This window comes from Stigmatopora argus, chromosome 6 (genome assembly GCF_051989625.1).
Source record: "Stigmatopora argus isolate UIUO_Sarg chromosome 6, RoL_Sarg_1.0, whole genome shotgun sequence".
In the NCBI taxonomy this organism is placed as follows: domain Eukaryota; kingdom Metazoa; phylum Chordata; class Actinopteri; order Syngnathiformes; family Syngnathidae; genus Stigmatopora; species Stigmatopora argus.
The window spans coordinates 128,545-142,388 of NC_135392.1; the positions used below are offsets into that span (position 1 = coordinate 128,545).

Consider the following 13,844-nt stretch of genomic DNA (forward strand, 5'->3'; position numbering starts at 1 on the left):
CTTCCTCTTTCACTATTTTTCCATTGGTGGTCAGTATTTTTGAAAAAAACGAGGGTAAAGAGATCCCGTCATTGCCCCCTGCCCCAAAAGCAACAGGAAGCGAGCCTTGAAATGAAGACCAAGCGACCGACCAATCAAGTGATTGGGGAATGCCGTGAAATCAACGAGCAATGATCCCAAAGCCAAAGTGGACCAGAATTGATTCCAAAGTCAACAAGCAGCGACCAGTAAGTAAGTATGTACCCAAAAGTTAACGAGGAAGCGACTCAAGACGAACTAGGTGTCCGATTTGGGCCCGCTTCCGACATCCACGGCGGCGCCGGGGTCATTTCCAACCAACCCACGGCAAAGCGTATCAAAAGGAGAGCGCAGATCATTTTGGAATCCAAGCTTTGAGGATGGATCGTATTTTGCTGTTTAATATACCCCCCCCCTTTTAATATACCTGGGTATATTAAACGGCAGGGATATATTAAATGGCGCACAAACGGGAAGGTACGATCCACTACGCATTCTTTATGGCGTGACGGACGGGGTGCATCAACGTTTTGCAGACTAAAAGTACTTACTGCTGAATAAAGTCTGACTTGGAATTTTAATGAACTTAAGTATCTATCATTGTGCCCCCATGAACATCATACAAATCTTGCCAAAAAAGCGGAGTTGCCGTTTAATATACCCGGGTATATTAAATGGCGCACAAACGGGATGAAGTGAAATGAAGCAAAAAGGAAAATATTAAATATGATTTAGCATCTATACAGAAAAATAGATTAATATTAAAGGGGGAAAAATGAAGAACATTTAAATGTAATAGAAATAAATACAATTAAAAGAGAAAAAAAGCGAGAACAAACCTAAAAATTCATCAAGAAATGACATTAATTCAACAAATAGATTAGAAAATTACGTTTATGAGGAAAAAAACAGGAAGAGTATGAATTTGAGGAGTAAAAATGGTGACAGAAATAAAAAAATAAATCAATAAATATTATATTAGAAAGAGAAGGCAGAAAATAAGATTCAAATAGGAAGACCATGGGAATAAGACATTTGAAATAAAAAGAGAAAGAGAATAGGTTACAATGAAGTCAATTGCAATTAAAATAGAAACCGGAAGAACAAAATTATAACTGAAATTGAAAAGAAAAAAAAGATATAAAATAGTATAAATACAGAAATTAAATTAAAATGTAATCAAACTAATGAGTAAAATCAAAACTGAAAAAGGCAATAAAATGGAATTATCTCAAATAAAAATAAAGCCAAGTCAAATAATTCAATATTTCTACATCAAAAAAATAGAATCAAATAGCCATTCAAAATTAAATTAAAAACAAAATTAAATAAAGTAAACAGAATAAAAACAACAAAAGAAAATACAACATCTGATAAAGGTGAAATAAATGATACATCCTGTGGCGACATTCAACTTTAAAAGCTAATCTATTAAAATAGAACATACCCAAATGAAGCCACGAGCTGCACGTCCTCTCCAAAAGGGATTGGACGTCAATCAGCGTCAATGGTCGCCGATAACTCGACAACCGCGGATGCCGTTCAGAGACAACATTTGTACGCCAGCTCGAGTATAACACGTTTGAAGTTTTATGCAAAGAAAAAAAGAAAATTAAAAATCTACAAATAAATAGGAATTAGCATTAGCATGTCCAAGTGCTTTCTTTTTCACATCACAGTTTTGCTGTCCTGGCATCTTTTCTGAAGAACATGCATTGGATTGGGTTAGATCGAGTCCAACTTGTATGCCACGGATCATCGTCTAGATTGCTTAAAAAAATAAAATAAAAAATTAAAATGTCGATGGATCCAAGGAATGCGCAATGCATAGCTCATTATTTCTCAAAATCCAGGCACCGCTTTGAACAATGTCTCACAAAATCTGAAGAAATCCAAGATGGCGTGCTCCTAAAATGCTAAAATGGGGAAACTAACTTCAGGTGCTTGGACAAAAAGGCGAAAGTGGTCACTGTGCCTTCCCCCGTGGGAAGCGGAGTCCGCTTCCAAGTCTGCGCCCATGTCTCCGCCGGTTGGATAGCTAGCTAGCGAGCTAGCTAGATGGGGTCCACGTAGTTTGGTTTGGATTGGATAACTTTATTCATCTCGTATTCGGGAAATTTCGTTTTAGCTGGCTAACTAGATGGGCTCCACGTAATTAGCTCGCTAGCTAGCTGGGCTCCATGTAATTAGCTCGCTAGCTAGCTGGGCTCCATGTAGTCAGCTCGCTAGCTAGCTGGGCTCCATGTAGTCAGCTCGCTAGCGAGAGAAGCTCCGGGTAATTAGCTCGCTAGCTAGATGGGCTCCACGTAGTTAGCTCGCCCGTTCGCTAAATGGGCTCCATGTAGTTAGCTCGCTCGCTAAATGGGCTTCAGGAAATTAGCTCTCTAGGTAAATGGGCTCCACGTAGTTAACTTGCTAGCTTGATGGGCTCCAGGTAGTCAGCTCGCTAGCTAGAAGGGCTCCACGTAATTAGCGCGTTAGCTAGATGGGCTCCACATAATTAGCTCGCTAGCTAGCTGGGCTCCAGGTAATTAGCTCACTAGCTAGATGGGTTCCATGTAGTCAGCTCGCTAGCTACAGAGGCTCCAGGTCATTAGCTCGCTAGCTAGATGGGCTCCACGTAGTTAGCTCACTGGATAAATGGGCTCCAGGTCATTAGTTCGCTAGCTAGATGGGCTCCACGTAATTAGCTTACTAGGTAGATGGGCTCCATGTAGTTAGCTCGCTAGCTAGCTAGGCTCCACGTCATTAGCTGGCTAGCTAGATGGGCTCCACGTAATTAGCCGGGTAAAGACCCAACTGGCCGCTCTCCAGACGACCCTTGCACCAGCCTTGTTCGTCTTCATCCTCCAGTTTTGTCAGTTCTTCTCCTAAAGACATTTGAGAGAAAAAAACCCAGCGTGAACAGCGCCTCCTTAAGCTCGAAAGGGGGATCGGTCGGATCGGCCACCGGGGTACCTGCTCGGAAGCTGAGCTCGTCCTGCTCCTGGCCTTCGTAGTCGTAGAGCGCCCGGACCCGCACGCCGTCGGCCGGGTCGTCGTCGTCGAAGGGGTTGTCGGCGCCGCCGCTGCCGCCGCCGGTGCCGCCGGTGCCGCCGCCGTTGGCGTCACTGGCCGAGTTGGGCGCCGTCTGGTCCTCGTCTGACCACTCGTTGGAGGCCCGGTGCGGCTGGCTCTTGTCGTAGCTGTTGACGCTGAGCAAAATGGCCAATGAACAACATCCAAATGAAATTCAGTCCAAAGAGCTGGGCTGTTTTGCTTCTAAAACAAGATGGCGATAAAAGCAAACAGACAAAAGGCCCCAGCAGCGGTCTTTCTCACCTGCCCTGATCTCCGGCTTGCGCCCGATCCACCGCCGTGGTGACGTTGGTCAGCATGATAGAATCGCTACCTTTCTTGGACTTTTCCCTCTTGGTGATGTTGTGGCTGAGGTCTGGGTTGTACTCCTGCAAAAAAACAAACAAAAAAAACAAGCCGGTAAGGTTGCGGGTGCTGGTCAACGCGGGTAACCGATAGATCCGAAATACGATATCTTAGAGTCACCCGATAGGGGGCGTACCTCGAACTGTGGCCAGTTCATGTACATGCCGGGGCCGTGGTTGTTTTTGAACCACTGCAGGTCGTCTTGCGCGCTGGCCGACGTGATGCTTTGTTCCAGTTCTTGGTACACGGACGCGTAACTGCGTGGAGACGGACGGGCAAAGTTACATTTCATTGGGCTCAGTTTGGATATAAGCTAGAATAAATGAATAAATAAAAATCGGACATTGAACACTTACTATAATGATAAGCATCGTCAAGATAATAGTAATACCTCATTTATGGTGGGTCATCAGGTCCAAGATTTGCCACAATAGGTGAATAAAAGGCATTTTTAATATGATTTGGACTTTTAAAATCCTCTTTGTGCTATTACCCTGCATGTAAACACTGCCCCCTAGCGGTCAGTGCAATACTCCCCAATTGAGACTTGCTTTCCCCCCCGATTTCATGTTTATATTATTTTTCCTCAACTTTTCCCTTGGACTGAGTCCGCAACCACACCCCCATCATAAGGCCCGCCCCTTCCAGGAATGGAATTTCTAGATAGCCCCGTTGCTAGCGGGGCCAGCCAGCGGTAGCCGGCTTGAAAGCGTCCCGCGATACCAACCTTTGGTTCTCTGTGAGGTTGAGGTGGCGTTTGACGTCCAGCAGGACCTCTCGGATGAAGCTCAGCCTTTTGTCCTCAAACTGCTGACTCTGGTCGAAGACCTGCTCCATGCTCTCCATGTACTGAGGCGTGCATTTGTTCAGCTCGTCCAGAGACTTTTCGTACCTGTCCTTGGCCTGGAGATAAAAAGGTCAACGTCACGGGAGACCAGAGATCTTATGCTAATTTCTCGCATATAAGTCGCTCCCTTAACAATGGCCTTCAAATATGCGCATGACACGTGACCAGAAGCGATCACGGTTCCTCTCGTCACCTTTTGGGAGTCCACTTTGCACCTGTCCACTTTCTCGTGGAGCTTCTTCAGCTGGTCGGAGGTCACGGAGGCTTCGCTCTTGCCGTTGGACTCCCTGGCGGAGGCCAGCTTCTCCTCTTTGCAGGCCGCGTGGTACACCTTCTTGGCGCCCTCCAGCTGCCAGGGAAGACCAACAAACCCAATGGTTTTCCCGGTCGTAGACCTTAATCTCCAGGATGTTTGGTTCCTCGAGGACCAGCGTTCGTTCTCCCTTCGGATTGCCTCACCTCCTTCAGTTTTTTAGCCCAGGGCTTCTGGGCCTTCTTGAAGCCCTCGTCCGCCTCTTTGGTTTCCTTGAATCCTCCCATCATCTGCTTGTGGTAGGAGTCCTTCTGCCAGTTCTTGACTTTCTCAAAGGCCTCGGCCATCAGGTTGTTCTTGACTTCGTGGTGAAGATCGCTCACCTTCTCCGCCTCCGTCATCAGCGAGGTCCAAGCGCGTTCCACCGTGCCGTACTGCGGACCTTGTCGGGCGGGCGGGAGAGCCTGGCCGTCATTCTCCGGCTAAGTGCTTAGCTTTTTAGCACGGTTACCTTTGTCCACCAGCAGTCTCCATCTCTTGGACCAGTCGGTCAGTTGTTGGGAGTAGGCTTTCTCGATTTTAGCTCGCTCCTGGATGCAATTCATGAGGTCGTTGCACAGCCTGTGGCCGTCGTCGATCCGTTTCACCGTACGTTTGTAGTTCCCCACCTTTCCAACAGGACAGAACAGTCCAATCTAATTAAAAAATAATCATAAAACAAACCAACTGGGACATTGCTGCGTGACCACAGGGAACGGGTTCAAGTGTAATTGCACCTCCACTGCATTAGATGGCAGCACAGGGGAAAAGTCAAAAGTCCTCCACTATTCTTTACAACGATAACATTATGATTCACTAATTAATTTAAAAGAAAGTGGCAGGGTGTGGGCAGAATTTTAGAGTTCACAACATTTCCTCGAAATGAGGTGTAATTGCACCTCCGCTGCACTAGAAGGCGGCGGAGGAGAAAAAGTCAAAAGTCCTCCACCATTGTTTACGACTATAACATTATGAATTAAAAAAAAAACTGGGACATTGCTGCGTGACTACTACAATGAACATGTACTTGCACCTCCAGTGCATTAGATGGCAGTAGAGGGGAAAAGACAAAAGTCCTTTACTATTATTTACTACAATTACATTATAATTTGCTTATTAATTAAAAGAAAGTGGCAAAATGTGGGCGGGTTGATCAACAATTCATTCTTTTATTTCATTTTGAAGTATTTTTGATTCATGGCTATTCCAATGTTGAAGAAAATAGTAGGGAGCCCGGTAATTGTTGGCTATATAATAATTGTTAATATATCCTGATTGGTTCATCTGTTTTGCGGGAGGAAAAATATCAGGATGTTTAAATTTCTGTTTGTTCAGGGCCGCCACACCCGAGCGAGCGCTTGCGTTCCTCCAGCCGCCGAGTCAGCGGCGCTGCAGCGATGCAGCGATGCAGCGAGCCACGCGACGTAGCTAGCGACGGCGCGCGGGAAGACGACACCTTTGCCGCTCGGGCCAATCGACACGTGAGACAAAGAGGAGTCGACGGCAGAATGCTGCGGATTGGGCACGCCATGTCACCACTCTCAAAAACTGCTCGGTAACAAACTCAAAGCTAGCTAGCTAGTTCCATCAAAATTTATTGGTTGTCAATGACGGCGCTATTCGTCCAATCCAGTTTGACTGGGAGGGCAGTTATCGCAAACTCATCTAAAGTGCCGGCCGGGTCTCCCGTTTGTTGCTCAACGTCGCTCAGCTCTCATAAATAATGAACGACCGCTCGGAACTCCGGTTACTCGTCGGAAAGAGCAGTTGGCGGTGTCCTCTTATTATCAACGCGCCGGCTTGCTTTATCGCCGAACTAAGAATGACCACATTTACTCGCATATAAGCCGGGAGTCTTGATCATCTATTTTTTCTAAATTCTCTGACAGGATTTCAGCATTTAATTAGCGTGGAAAAACCTCATGCTAGCGGGACTTTAAAGTAAGAGTAGGACTTTTCCTCGCCAGGCGCCAGTGAAAGCCTTAGTAGCAAATTGTCAAATGAATCCCCGCGCGTTTGCCAGCCGCCAGCGGTTCACCCGGAGTGGGCGAGACGCTGGGCGGGGCCCCGCCTCTTCCACGTCTAATTGTTAAAGACTTTCATTTTCAGGGGTTCTCACCTCCCAGAAACTGTCGGTGCTCTCCTCCAGGCTGACCGATTCGTCGAAGGTGCCGGACATGGTGGCGGCGGGCGCGAGGTGGGGTGGGCGGGGCTTCCTTCCTTCCTTCCTTCCGCTTACACACTGCGGAAAAACAATTTCAGACTTTAAGACACTTTGCATCATTTGCCACGTGAATTTAGTCATCTTCCATATTTATGCAAATCGGCCTGAAGCGAGCTAGCATACGCGAAGGGAGGACGGTCCAAAGTCCACCTCCACCCAAGGCCAGGGGTGTCCAAACTATTCCAAAAAGGGGCCACCGTGCGTCCAGGTTTTTGTTCCGCCAGATGTGGTGTAGACAGTTTAACAAAATGGCCAATCGGTAGCCCCTGACGCCAATGAACCGATGACACTTTGATGACGCCAGATTGGCGAAAACGCTCATATCGTCTTCGTGGTTTGGGTTTAAAACCCGCACTGGCCGCGTCACCCCCGAGGACCGCTTTGGACCCGGGCCTTGGGCTGAGATCAATAAATGGAAAGAGCGGCTATTCATCTTCGGCGGAATCGACCCGGTGACATTTCCTAAGGGACGGGAGAAAGAGAGAGAGAGAGAGAGAGAGAGTGGACACTTGCAGAGTCAATGAGAGTGAGCTGGTTGTTGCTAATTAATTAGCATTCCGATCGGAATGACGACTTCAAGCGCTCCGAGTCAACGATTGGCGTCCCGAGACTGTTGTGCTGTTCTGAATCCATTAGCATGAGCATTAGCGAGTAGAAGCACACGTTAAAGAGACCATGGTTCAAGTTAAGTTGAAGTACAGGTCTAGCGACAGGGTTGCTTGCTGTTAGCATTTGACTACGTTAGCATAATAACCAATGCCAAATCCGAGACGGGCGATGAAACCTTCTTGGGTCCTTCGAATGAACTGGTCTCGGTTTTTAAGTCCCACCAAAAACACGCTAGCTCGTTCTTGTGCATTCATTAGCCTTAGCATTAGACTTAGTTAGCAGAATGACCAACTGAAGAAACTTTGTACGTTGATCCCAAATCCTAGACTGGAGATGAATCCTCGTAGGGTGCTTCGAGTCAACTGGTCCCGGTTTTTGAAGGACGGGTCAAGAGCAAGTGCCATCAAAAAGACGTTAGCTCTTTCGTTAGCCTTAGCACGAGAATTCACCAGCAGATTGGCAAAAGATCCAGGACAGCTTGACCAGTCCAAGACTGGCGATTCATCCCGTTTGAAGTCTTTGGAGATGTTGGGACTTCCGAGTCGGGTTGAAAGTGTCGGGCAAAACGTCCGCAAGGGGTGACGTTTCCAGGAAAGGCCGATACGTGTGTGACAATAGAAAGAGAACCTTGTGTTTTGATAGGAAATCAGTAGGGTGGAAACATGGGGGCGGGGTAGTAGTGGCGTGGCTATTTGGGTCAAGCAAGCATCACAACACTGAACAATGTCAGCGATATCCCAGAAATTTCAAATCCACTCTGTTGACAATTTGCCGTGCAAATCCAGTCGAAGACCACTGGCATATCACGCGCGATTAATCCATTAGCCTGACGTCTTGGGGGACGCTTTTGTCTTCTCCCACCATTAAACCCAAGACGGTAACGCGCAAACCGCCGAGGCTTCCCCGACCCGAGGAACGGGCCGGGGAAGCCTCGCTGGTCAGTCCCGGGACTACTTTGGAGGCTCGCGGTTGTCCGAGCGAGCGAGCGAGACAAAGGCCGGCGGTTCGGCACAACCCCCTACCCAAAAAGCTACTACAAAAGCTTACCCCCAGTGAGTGGCGGGGTGTGGGGGGCGGAGAAAACACGTGGTCCGGGCCGAAGGGACCTCCTCCGCTCCCCGGGCGACGAGAGCATCGACGGCGAGGAGAGGGACGGCGACCGGCCGGAGCGCTAATTGCGCTAAAGGCGTATCTGGAGCGAGAGAGCGCTAATCTCGTGGCGAGAAGCTTTGACCGAGCACCGACACGGGTGGGAGGGGGTGTCGGATGGAGGAGGGGGCGCCGGTGGGGGGGCGTGTCGCGTCTTGGGATGTGCAGGTTTTGTTGTGGCGTCGGTACGAGCTAGCACTAGCTAGCCACACCTTGACGTTTTAGTAGCCAATTCAATTCAAATTTCTAAAAATACAAAGACATTGCCATTAGCTCAAAGTTATTCGGCTAAAGACGGACTTTTCTTTGTCTTTTTCCACAGTAAAGCAAAATACTTTTTTTTATGTCCAGTTTGACATTTTTTTTGTTAGCCTGCCCCCTTTTTCCCTTCCCTAGTCTACATTCAGTATCTCCCGCTTTGTGCTGTGCAATCTCTGCAAAAAAAAAAGTTATACCGAGCTAATGCTTGTTGCGCGCACTAGCAATGAAACAAAAACAAAAAAACATGGTCAGCTATATGATATTTCTGAAAAATGTTAGCTTGTCACCCACTTGCTACCATGGACGTCGATACTTGTCGAACAAACGGAAGAAAGATAAGCCAATTCCACGTCGTTTCTGCTGGGCAGGAATCTGCCACGTCCAATCCGGTGGAAGTGGGAAGATTGACAAGCCAATGAACATTCACCGCTAACCCTCTCACTTCCAATGGACGACCATAGACGTCAAATTAGGAAATAACATGAAAACAGCAGAAAGCCCGTCAATCTATTTCCTGAAATTCAGACTCGTCCTGAGGGGAAAAAAAACTCATTTTTAAACCGGAACGGTCAACAAACCCCTGGCCAGATTGAAAAAGCGAACGTTCCCCATTAAAAATCCCATCATTCCCACCACAACGAATTGGAGTATCCGCAAAAAAACCACACAAGCCCGAGACAACAACAACAAGTGCAAAGCAAATCATGGAGAAACAAAAAAAAACAAATACAGAACCTGAAATATTCCTGAGCAGTTTTGGATGACCGTCGCTGCTAACCGCCTTGAACACACATACACGCACGCGCACACCTACACACCCACACCCACACCCACACTGCAGACGCGAACTTTGCTTCTCCTGGCAAAGACGCATCAATTATTAGCGAGGGAGGGTCACGGGGGAAAAAGACAAGGCGTGACGCGGCGCCATATCCGCTCGCATGCCAATCAAAAAAGGTGGGCGGGGCCACCTGCCAGAACCCCTGACAAGCTGTCCTAGAAAGCTATTTTTTGTGTGTGTGTGTGTCTTGATTTCTTGGTGGACGAAGACAGATGTTGAGGCCATCTGGGCGGGACCTAATCCGATTTCTTCCGACGAGCTAGGTGGGCGCTCTTCTGACCTTCGGGTTGCGTCCCGCCATTGTGCCGAGCGCTTTACGACGTCGCCAAATAGAGGAAAGGATGGCGGTTATCTCTTGGATATTGATGGCCAATTGTACCATGGACTCTGGCATTTTTAAGGGGTGGAATAGATTATCTTGACTGATGATTATCCCGCGTTGTGGTGTGGTGTGGTCCCGGGTGTGTGTGCTGTGTGTTTTACGATCATTTTTCGACTTAGTCAGCGCGGTCAACTCCTAAACTGGTTGCACGGGTGGATTGGACGGGGAAAAAAAAAAGGATGCGACACCTTACGATAATGACGCGCCATTGTCGGGAATTGAAATTGAAACTTGAATTTTATCACATTTGTTTTCATTGGCTATTTTAAAGTATGTTAAAGTGCATTTTTTTCTCAATAATTCCTTAAAAGTAAACATTTTGATTGGAATGCTGAATTTGATTTGAATTCATTTTCTGTTTCGCTTATCCCGACAAGGATACCCGAAGAAAACCCACGCAAAGATGCAAACTACACATAAACCCACTGGGAATTGAACCCTCGATCTCAGAGCTGCGATGCGGACGTGCCAACCGCTTTCCCACCGAACCACCCTGAATTTGATTTTTTTTTTTTTACTTAGAATTTTAGGTTTTGCTGTTTTTTCCCTTATATAATGAAAAAAAACTTTTTTAGTGCATTCCTTTTGAACACCACATTAGCCTCGTCAGAGTCACAGGGTGCCGGAGCCTCTCCCAGCTGACTCGGGCCAAAAGGCGGATTACTGGTCGCCAGTCAGTCATAGGGCACGCACATTTAGGCGACCATTCACACTCCCAATCACGATAGCGATGTCATATATTCATTAAATGAAGGTATGGCGACATTGTGGCTAATTAGAATCGTTCAACGACGTGGAAGTGAAACATTTTGGCGTGGCCAACAAGGTCGCTCATTCAAGGCGTCGAGACGAGACTGGATGCGACGCCGGACTTCCGGAAAGGAGCCGCAGCTGCGAACGACGGGAGGAAAAAGGATGGCGCTTGTTTGGATCTTGGGAAAGAGCCACCCGAGCCAATTGGGGTACAAATGTCCACTCCAAAGCATTTCCTTTCATCAAAAACAATGTCCGTGAATGATCAAGCCACCAGCGTCAGAAAAGCCGCCCATCAATTTTGGGGCGCTGCGGATGAAATCGCAAGTACGACGTCCAAAAAAAGGAGTCGTGCACCCCTGCTTTTAGCCACTTAGGAGGTCACAATGAGCAGAGGCAGGTGGCAGAGCAGATGTGAGCACAAAACGGGAAGGTGGCGCCCTCCGGGAATAACAACAAAGTCCCAAAAGACTTCCCACTCCTTTTAAATCGGTTAAATGCGGGTGTTGCGCCGTGGCAATTTAGCAAGAGGACAATCTCTCTCACTCTCATTTTCAAAGAGAAAACCCCCCACAAAGACTTTAAAGCAGTGACTTGTTATACTTCATCTCATTTTCTGAATCGCTTTACCCTCATTAGGGTCACGGGTGGTGCTGGAGCAAAATCAGCCAATCACAGGGCACAAGGAGACAAAGGACAACCCATACCTAGGGCCAATTTAGAGTGTCCAATCAGCCTACCATGCATGTTTTGGGAATGTGGGAGGAAACCAGAGTACCCAGAGAAAACCCACACAGGGCCGGGGAGAACATGCAAACTCCACACAGATGGACATGACCTGGATTTGAACCCAGGACCCCGTAGCCGTGAGGCTGACGCGCGAACCACTGGCTCCACCGGGCCGCCCGACTTGTTATACATTAGAATGAAATGCTAACATTCATTAGCATGATAGCAAACGATCCCAGAACAAGCTGTGAAGTGAAGGAAGGAGACACTTCAGAACCGTGGACAGAGGCCACCCGGCCCACCAAATCACCACGGTCACGTGCACTGGAGCACTTGGGTGCAATCATTCCTAACACTCTTACATGAATGAAACTGCAGTAAAACAAGTTTCAGGCAGATTTCAAAATAACAGTTAGACTTTAGCTCGATATTTACCTACCACACAAAAATCAATTCTAGTTCATATTATCGAAAAATTGGAATATCAAAACGATCTTATGTCTGTCAATGAATATTGCCGTCTCACTACCATTGACGGCGAGAGACGTCCAAACCAATTGCATTGGCCGCCAAACCCATTGGATTGGACGTCTATCGCCGTCTCCAAACCAATTGGACTGGACGCCCATCGCCGTCCATGAGCCAGCTCAACAAAAAACGGATAAAGCCGTTAGACGAACAGACCCGTTGTGGTCTTTTCTTAGTTTGACCGTCTTAAAATTCTTAAAATGTCAAATTTCCAACGCTACCGTGCGCTTAGTGTGAAAAAAAGGCTCCTTTTATTTTCAAGCAAGCGCGGTTCGGGTGTCACCAACAATGGAAGCCGAGGAGTTAATAACCGTTAGCGTGTAGTACGTAAGATAGTTAGCATGCTAGCAGAGGCTAATGGTAGGAATGATAGGAAAAAGATGACATACCAATGACGGCGAGCCGCTCGGTGGTTTCAGTGTGGCCAGACCGGGGGCATCGCTTCTCCTCTATGGCGAGCTGGCCCGTGACGTCAAGCGACAGATGACGAGGCGCATTTCCGGGAAGCTCTTTGTCTGTTTCAAAATTAAAGACAACACGTAACCACACGGGCAATTGCAAGCGACTGCACCGATCGTCAAGTAAGTCGTATTACGCAATGGATAATCACATTGAAATGATAATTACAAGTCAATATTTACAAAATGCTAAAATATATCAAACAAATACAAAATATCAAAATGCTTTCAATATTTAAAGTATATAAATGACAACAAGAAAAACAGGTACATGACTTAATACCACAGTTAAACAAATACAATTACTAGGATAGACTAAAATGTAAAATGACTGAAATACAAACAAGCGTCATAACTTAATTCTTGATTTATCGTGAAATTCCTTTCAGACCTCATGTGCACTTTTGTTTTATTTTACAAACACCCTGCAAATTTGATTCCAATCCCGTTATTCGTTCTTAAATTAAAATTCTAGTGTTATTGTACCGCACACAAAAAACCGACAACAAAATCACTTTCCATGGAATGAGCTTTCACTGCCAATGACGACGATAAACGTTAAACCACGTGTCTCATCATCTTTCTGCCCTAAATGTGAAGCGTTCATCGTGTCCAATCTATATTTGACGGAGAATGAACCACCATTTTCTCTGCAGTTCTCTTCCGATCCGATAGGGGGTGCTATCTGCGCCGACGCTTATAGCGAAAGGCTAAATCTTCTTGACCAACGACGCCCGTTCCTTCCGGCTCCGGTCTACTATCAAGTGGAAAGGTAAAAGAACAACCGGCATCCAAATCGAAATAAATCTCGACCATCGCACTTGTAAATCAAACTTCACCCGGCACAATCTTTCCTTATACCCATTTGGCTCGAAATAATTGATGTATTTCCAACGTGAGTGTCTATTGTAAGTCGATGAAAGAATGACAACCCGGCGGCTACGATGTTCACAGACGGCTGCCATTTAAAGCTAGCGGTTTGTCATATGATAGTTTGTCAAATGAAAACGATTAACTAATAAACCCGCGATATTACGCTGGGGCTAAAGACATTTTTGTATCGACCGGTATACAAACGCACACACAAATAAGCGTGAGTTAGCACCGCTAGCATGCTAACGCTGTTGTGACGTGTTTACTCACGGACAGATGCTGATGCCCAAGAAGAATCGCATTGCTATTTACGAGCTCCTCTTCAAGGAGGGAGTCATGGTGGCCAAAAAGGACGTCCACCTGCCCAAGCATCCCGAGCTCGCCGACAAGAACGTGCCCAACCTTCACGTGATGAAAGCCATGCAGGTGAGCCCAAAAACGGAACCTGTGAATGTCA

General features: G+C 46.9%; 2 protein-coding genes across 6 annotated transcripts in view; one reads left to right on the forward strand and one right to left on the reverse strand.

The window, feature by feature from the left end:
• Positions 1–576: 576 nt before the first annotated feature.
• On the reverse strand, positions 577–12,571 carry LOC144075700 (protein kinase C and casein kinase substrate in neurons protein 1-like). Of its 3 annotated transcripts, none has more exons than XM_077603017.1 (10): positions 12,446–12,571; positions 6,700–6,822; positions 5,053–5,209; positions 4,748–4,983; positions 4,482–4,637; positions 4,169–4,344; positions 3,578–3,698; positions 3,340–3,464; positions 2,977–3,212; positions 577–2,888 (listed from the first exon to the last, which is right to left on the reverse strand). In XM_077603017.1, the coding sequence occupies exons 2-10, from the start codon at positions 6,757–6,759 to the stop codon at positions 2,779–2,781; spliced, it is 1,377 nt and encodes a 458-aa protein (XP_077459143.1). In that variant the 5' UTR covers positions 6,760–6,822; positions 12,446–12,571; the 3' UTR covers positions 577–2,778. The 3 variants fall into 3 exon arrangements, with proteins under 3 accessions (XP_077459143.1, XP_077459142.1, XP_077459144.1); XM_077603016.1 differs by having other exon boundaries at positions 5,053–5,236; XM_077603018.1 differs by lacking the exon at positions 12,446–12,571 and adding an exon at positions 8,461–8,623.
• A 585-nt stretch (positions 12,572–13,156) lies between these two features.
• rps10 (ribosomal protein S10) overlaps positions 13,157–13,844 on the forward strand; it is a 55,298-nt gene continuing 54,610 nt past the window's right edge. For all 3 annotated transcript variants that reach the window (XM_077603021.1, XM_077603022.1, XM_077603020.1), the window contains exons 1-2: positions 13,157–13,286; positions 13,664–13,813. In XM_077603021.1, coding sequence (XP_077459147.1) covers positions 13,664–13,813 — 150 coding nt within the window. In that variant the 5' untranslated portion in view covers positions 13,157–13,286. The remainder of the gene's footprint in view (positions 13,287–13,663; positions 13,814–13,844) is intronic.

What these genes read in the sequence shown, in the direction of transcription:
- LOC144075700 (XM_077603016.1), bottom strand. Translation starts at nt 6,759, where the DNA reads ATGTCCGGCACCTTCGACGAATCGGTCAGCCTGGAGGAGAGCACCGAC. An exon ending in AACCTCACAGAGAACCAAAG is followed by an intron (nt 3,699 to 4,168) that starts GTTGGTATCGCG and finishes GTCTCCACGCAG; the next exon opens with TTACGCGTCCGTGTACCAAG. An exon ending in TGAACTGGCCACAGTTCGAG is followed by an intron (nt 3,465 to 3,577) that starts GTACGCCCCCTA and finishes GTTTTTTTGCAG; the next exon opens with GAGTACAACCCAGACCTCAG.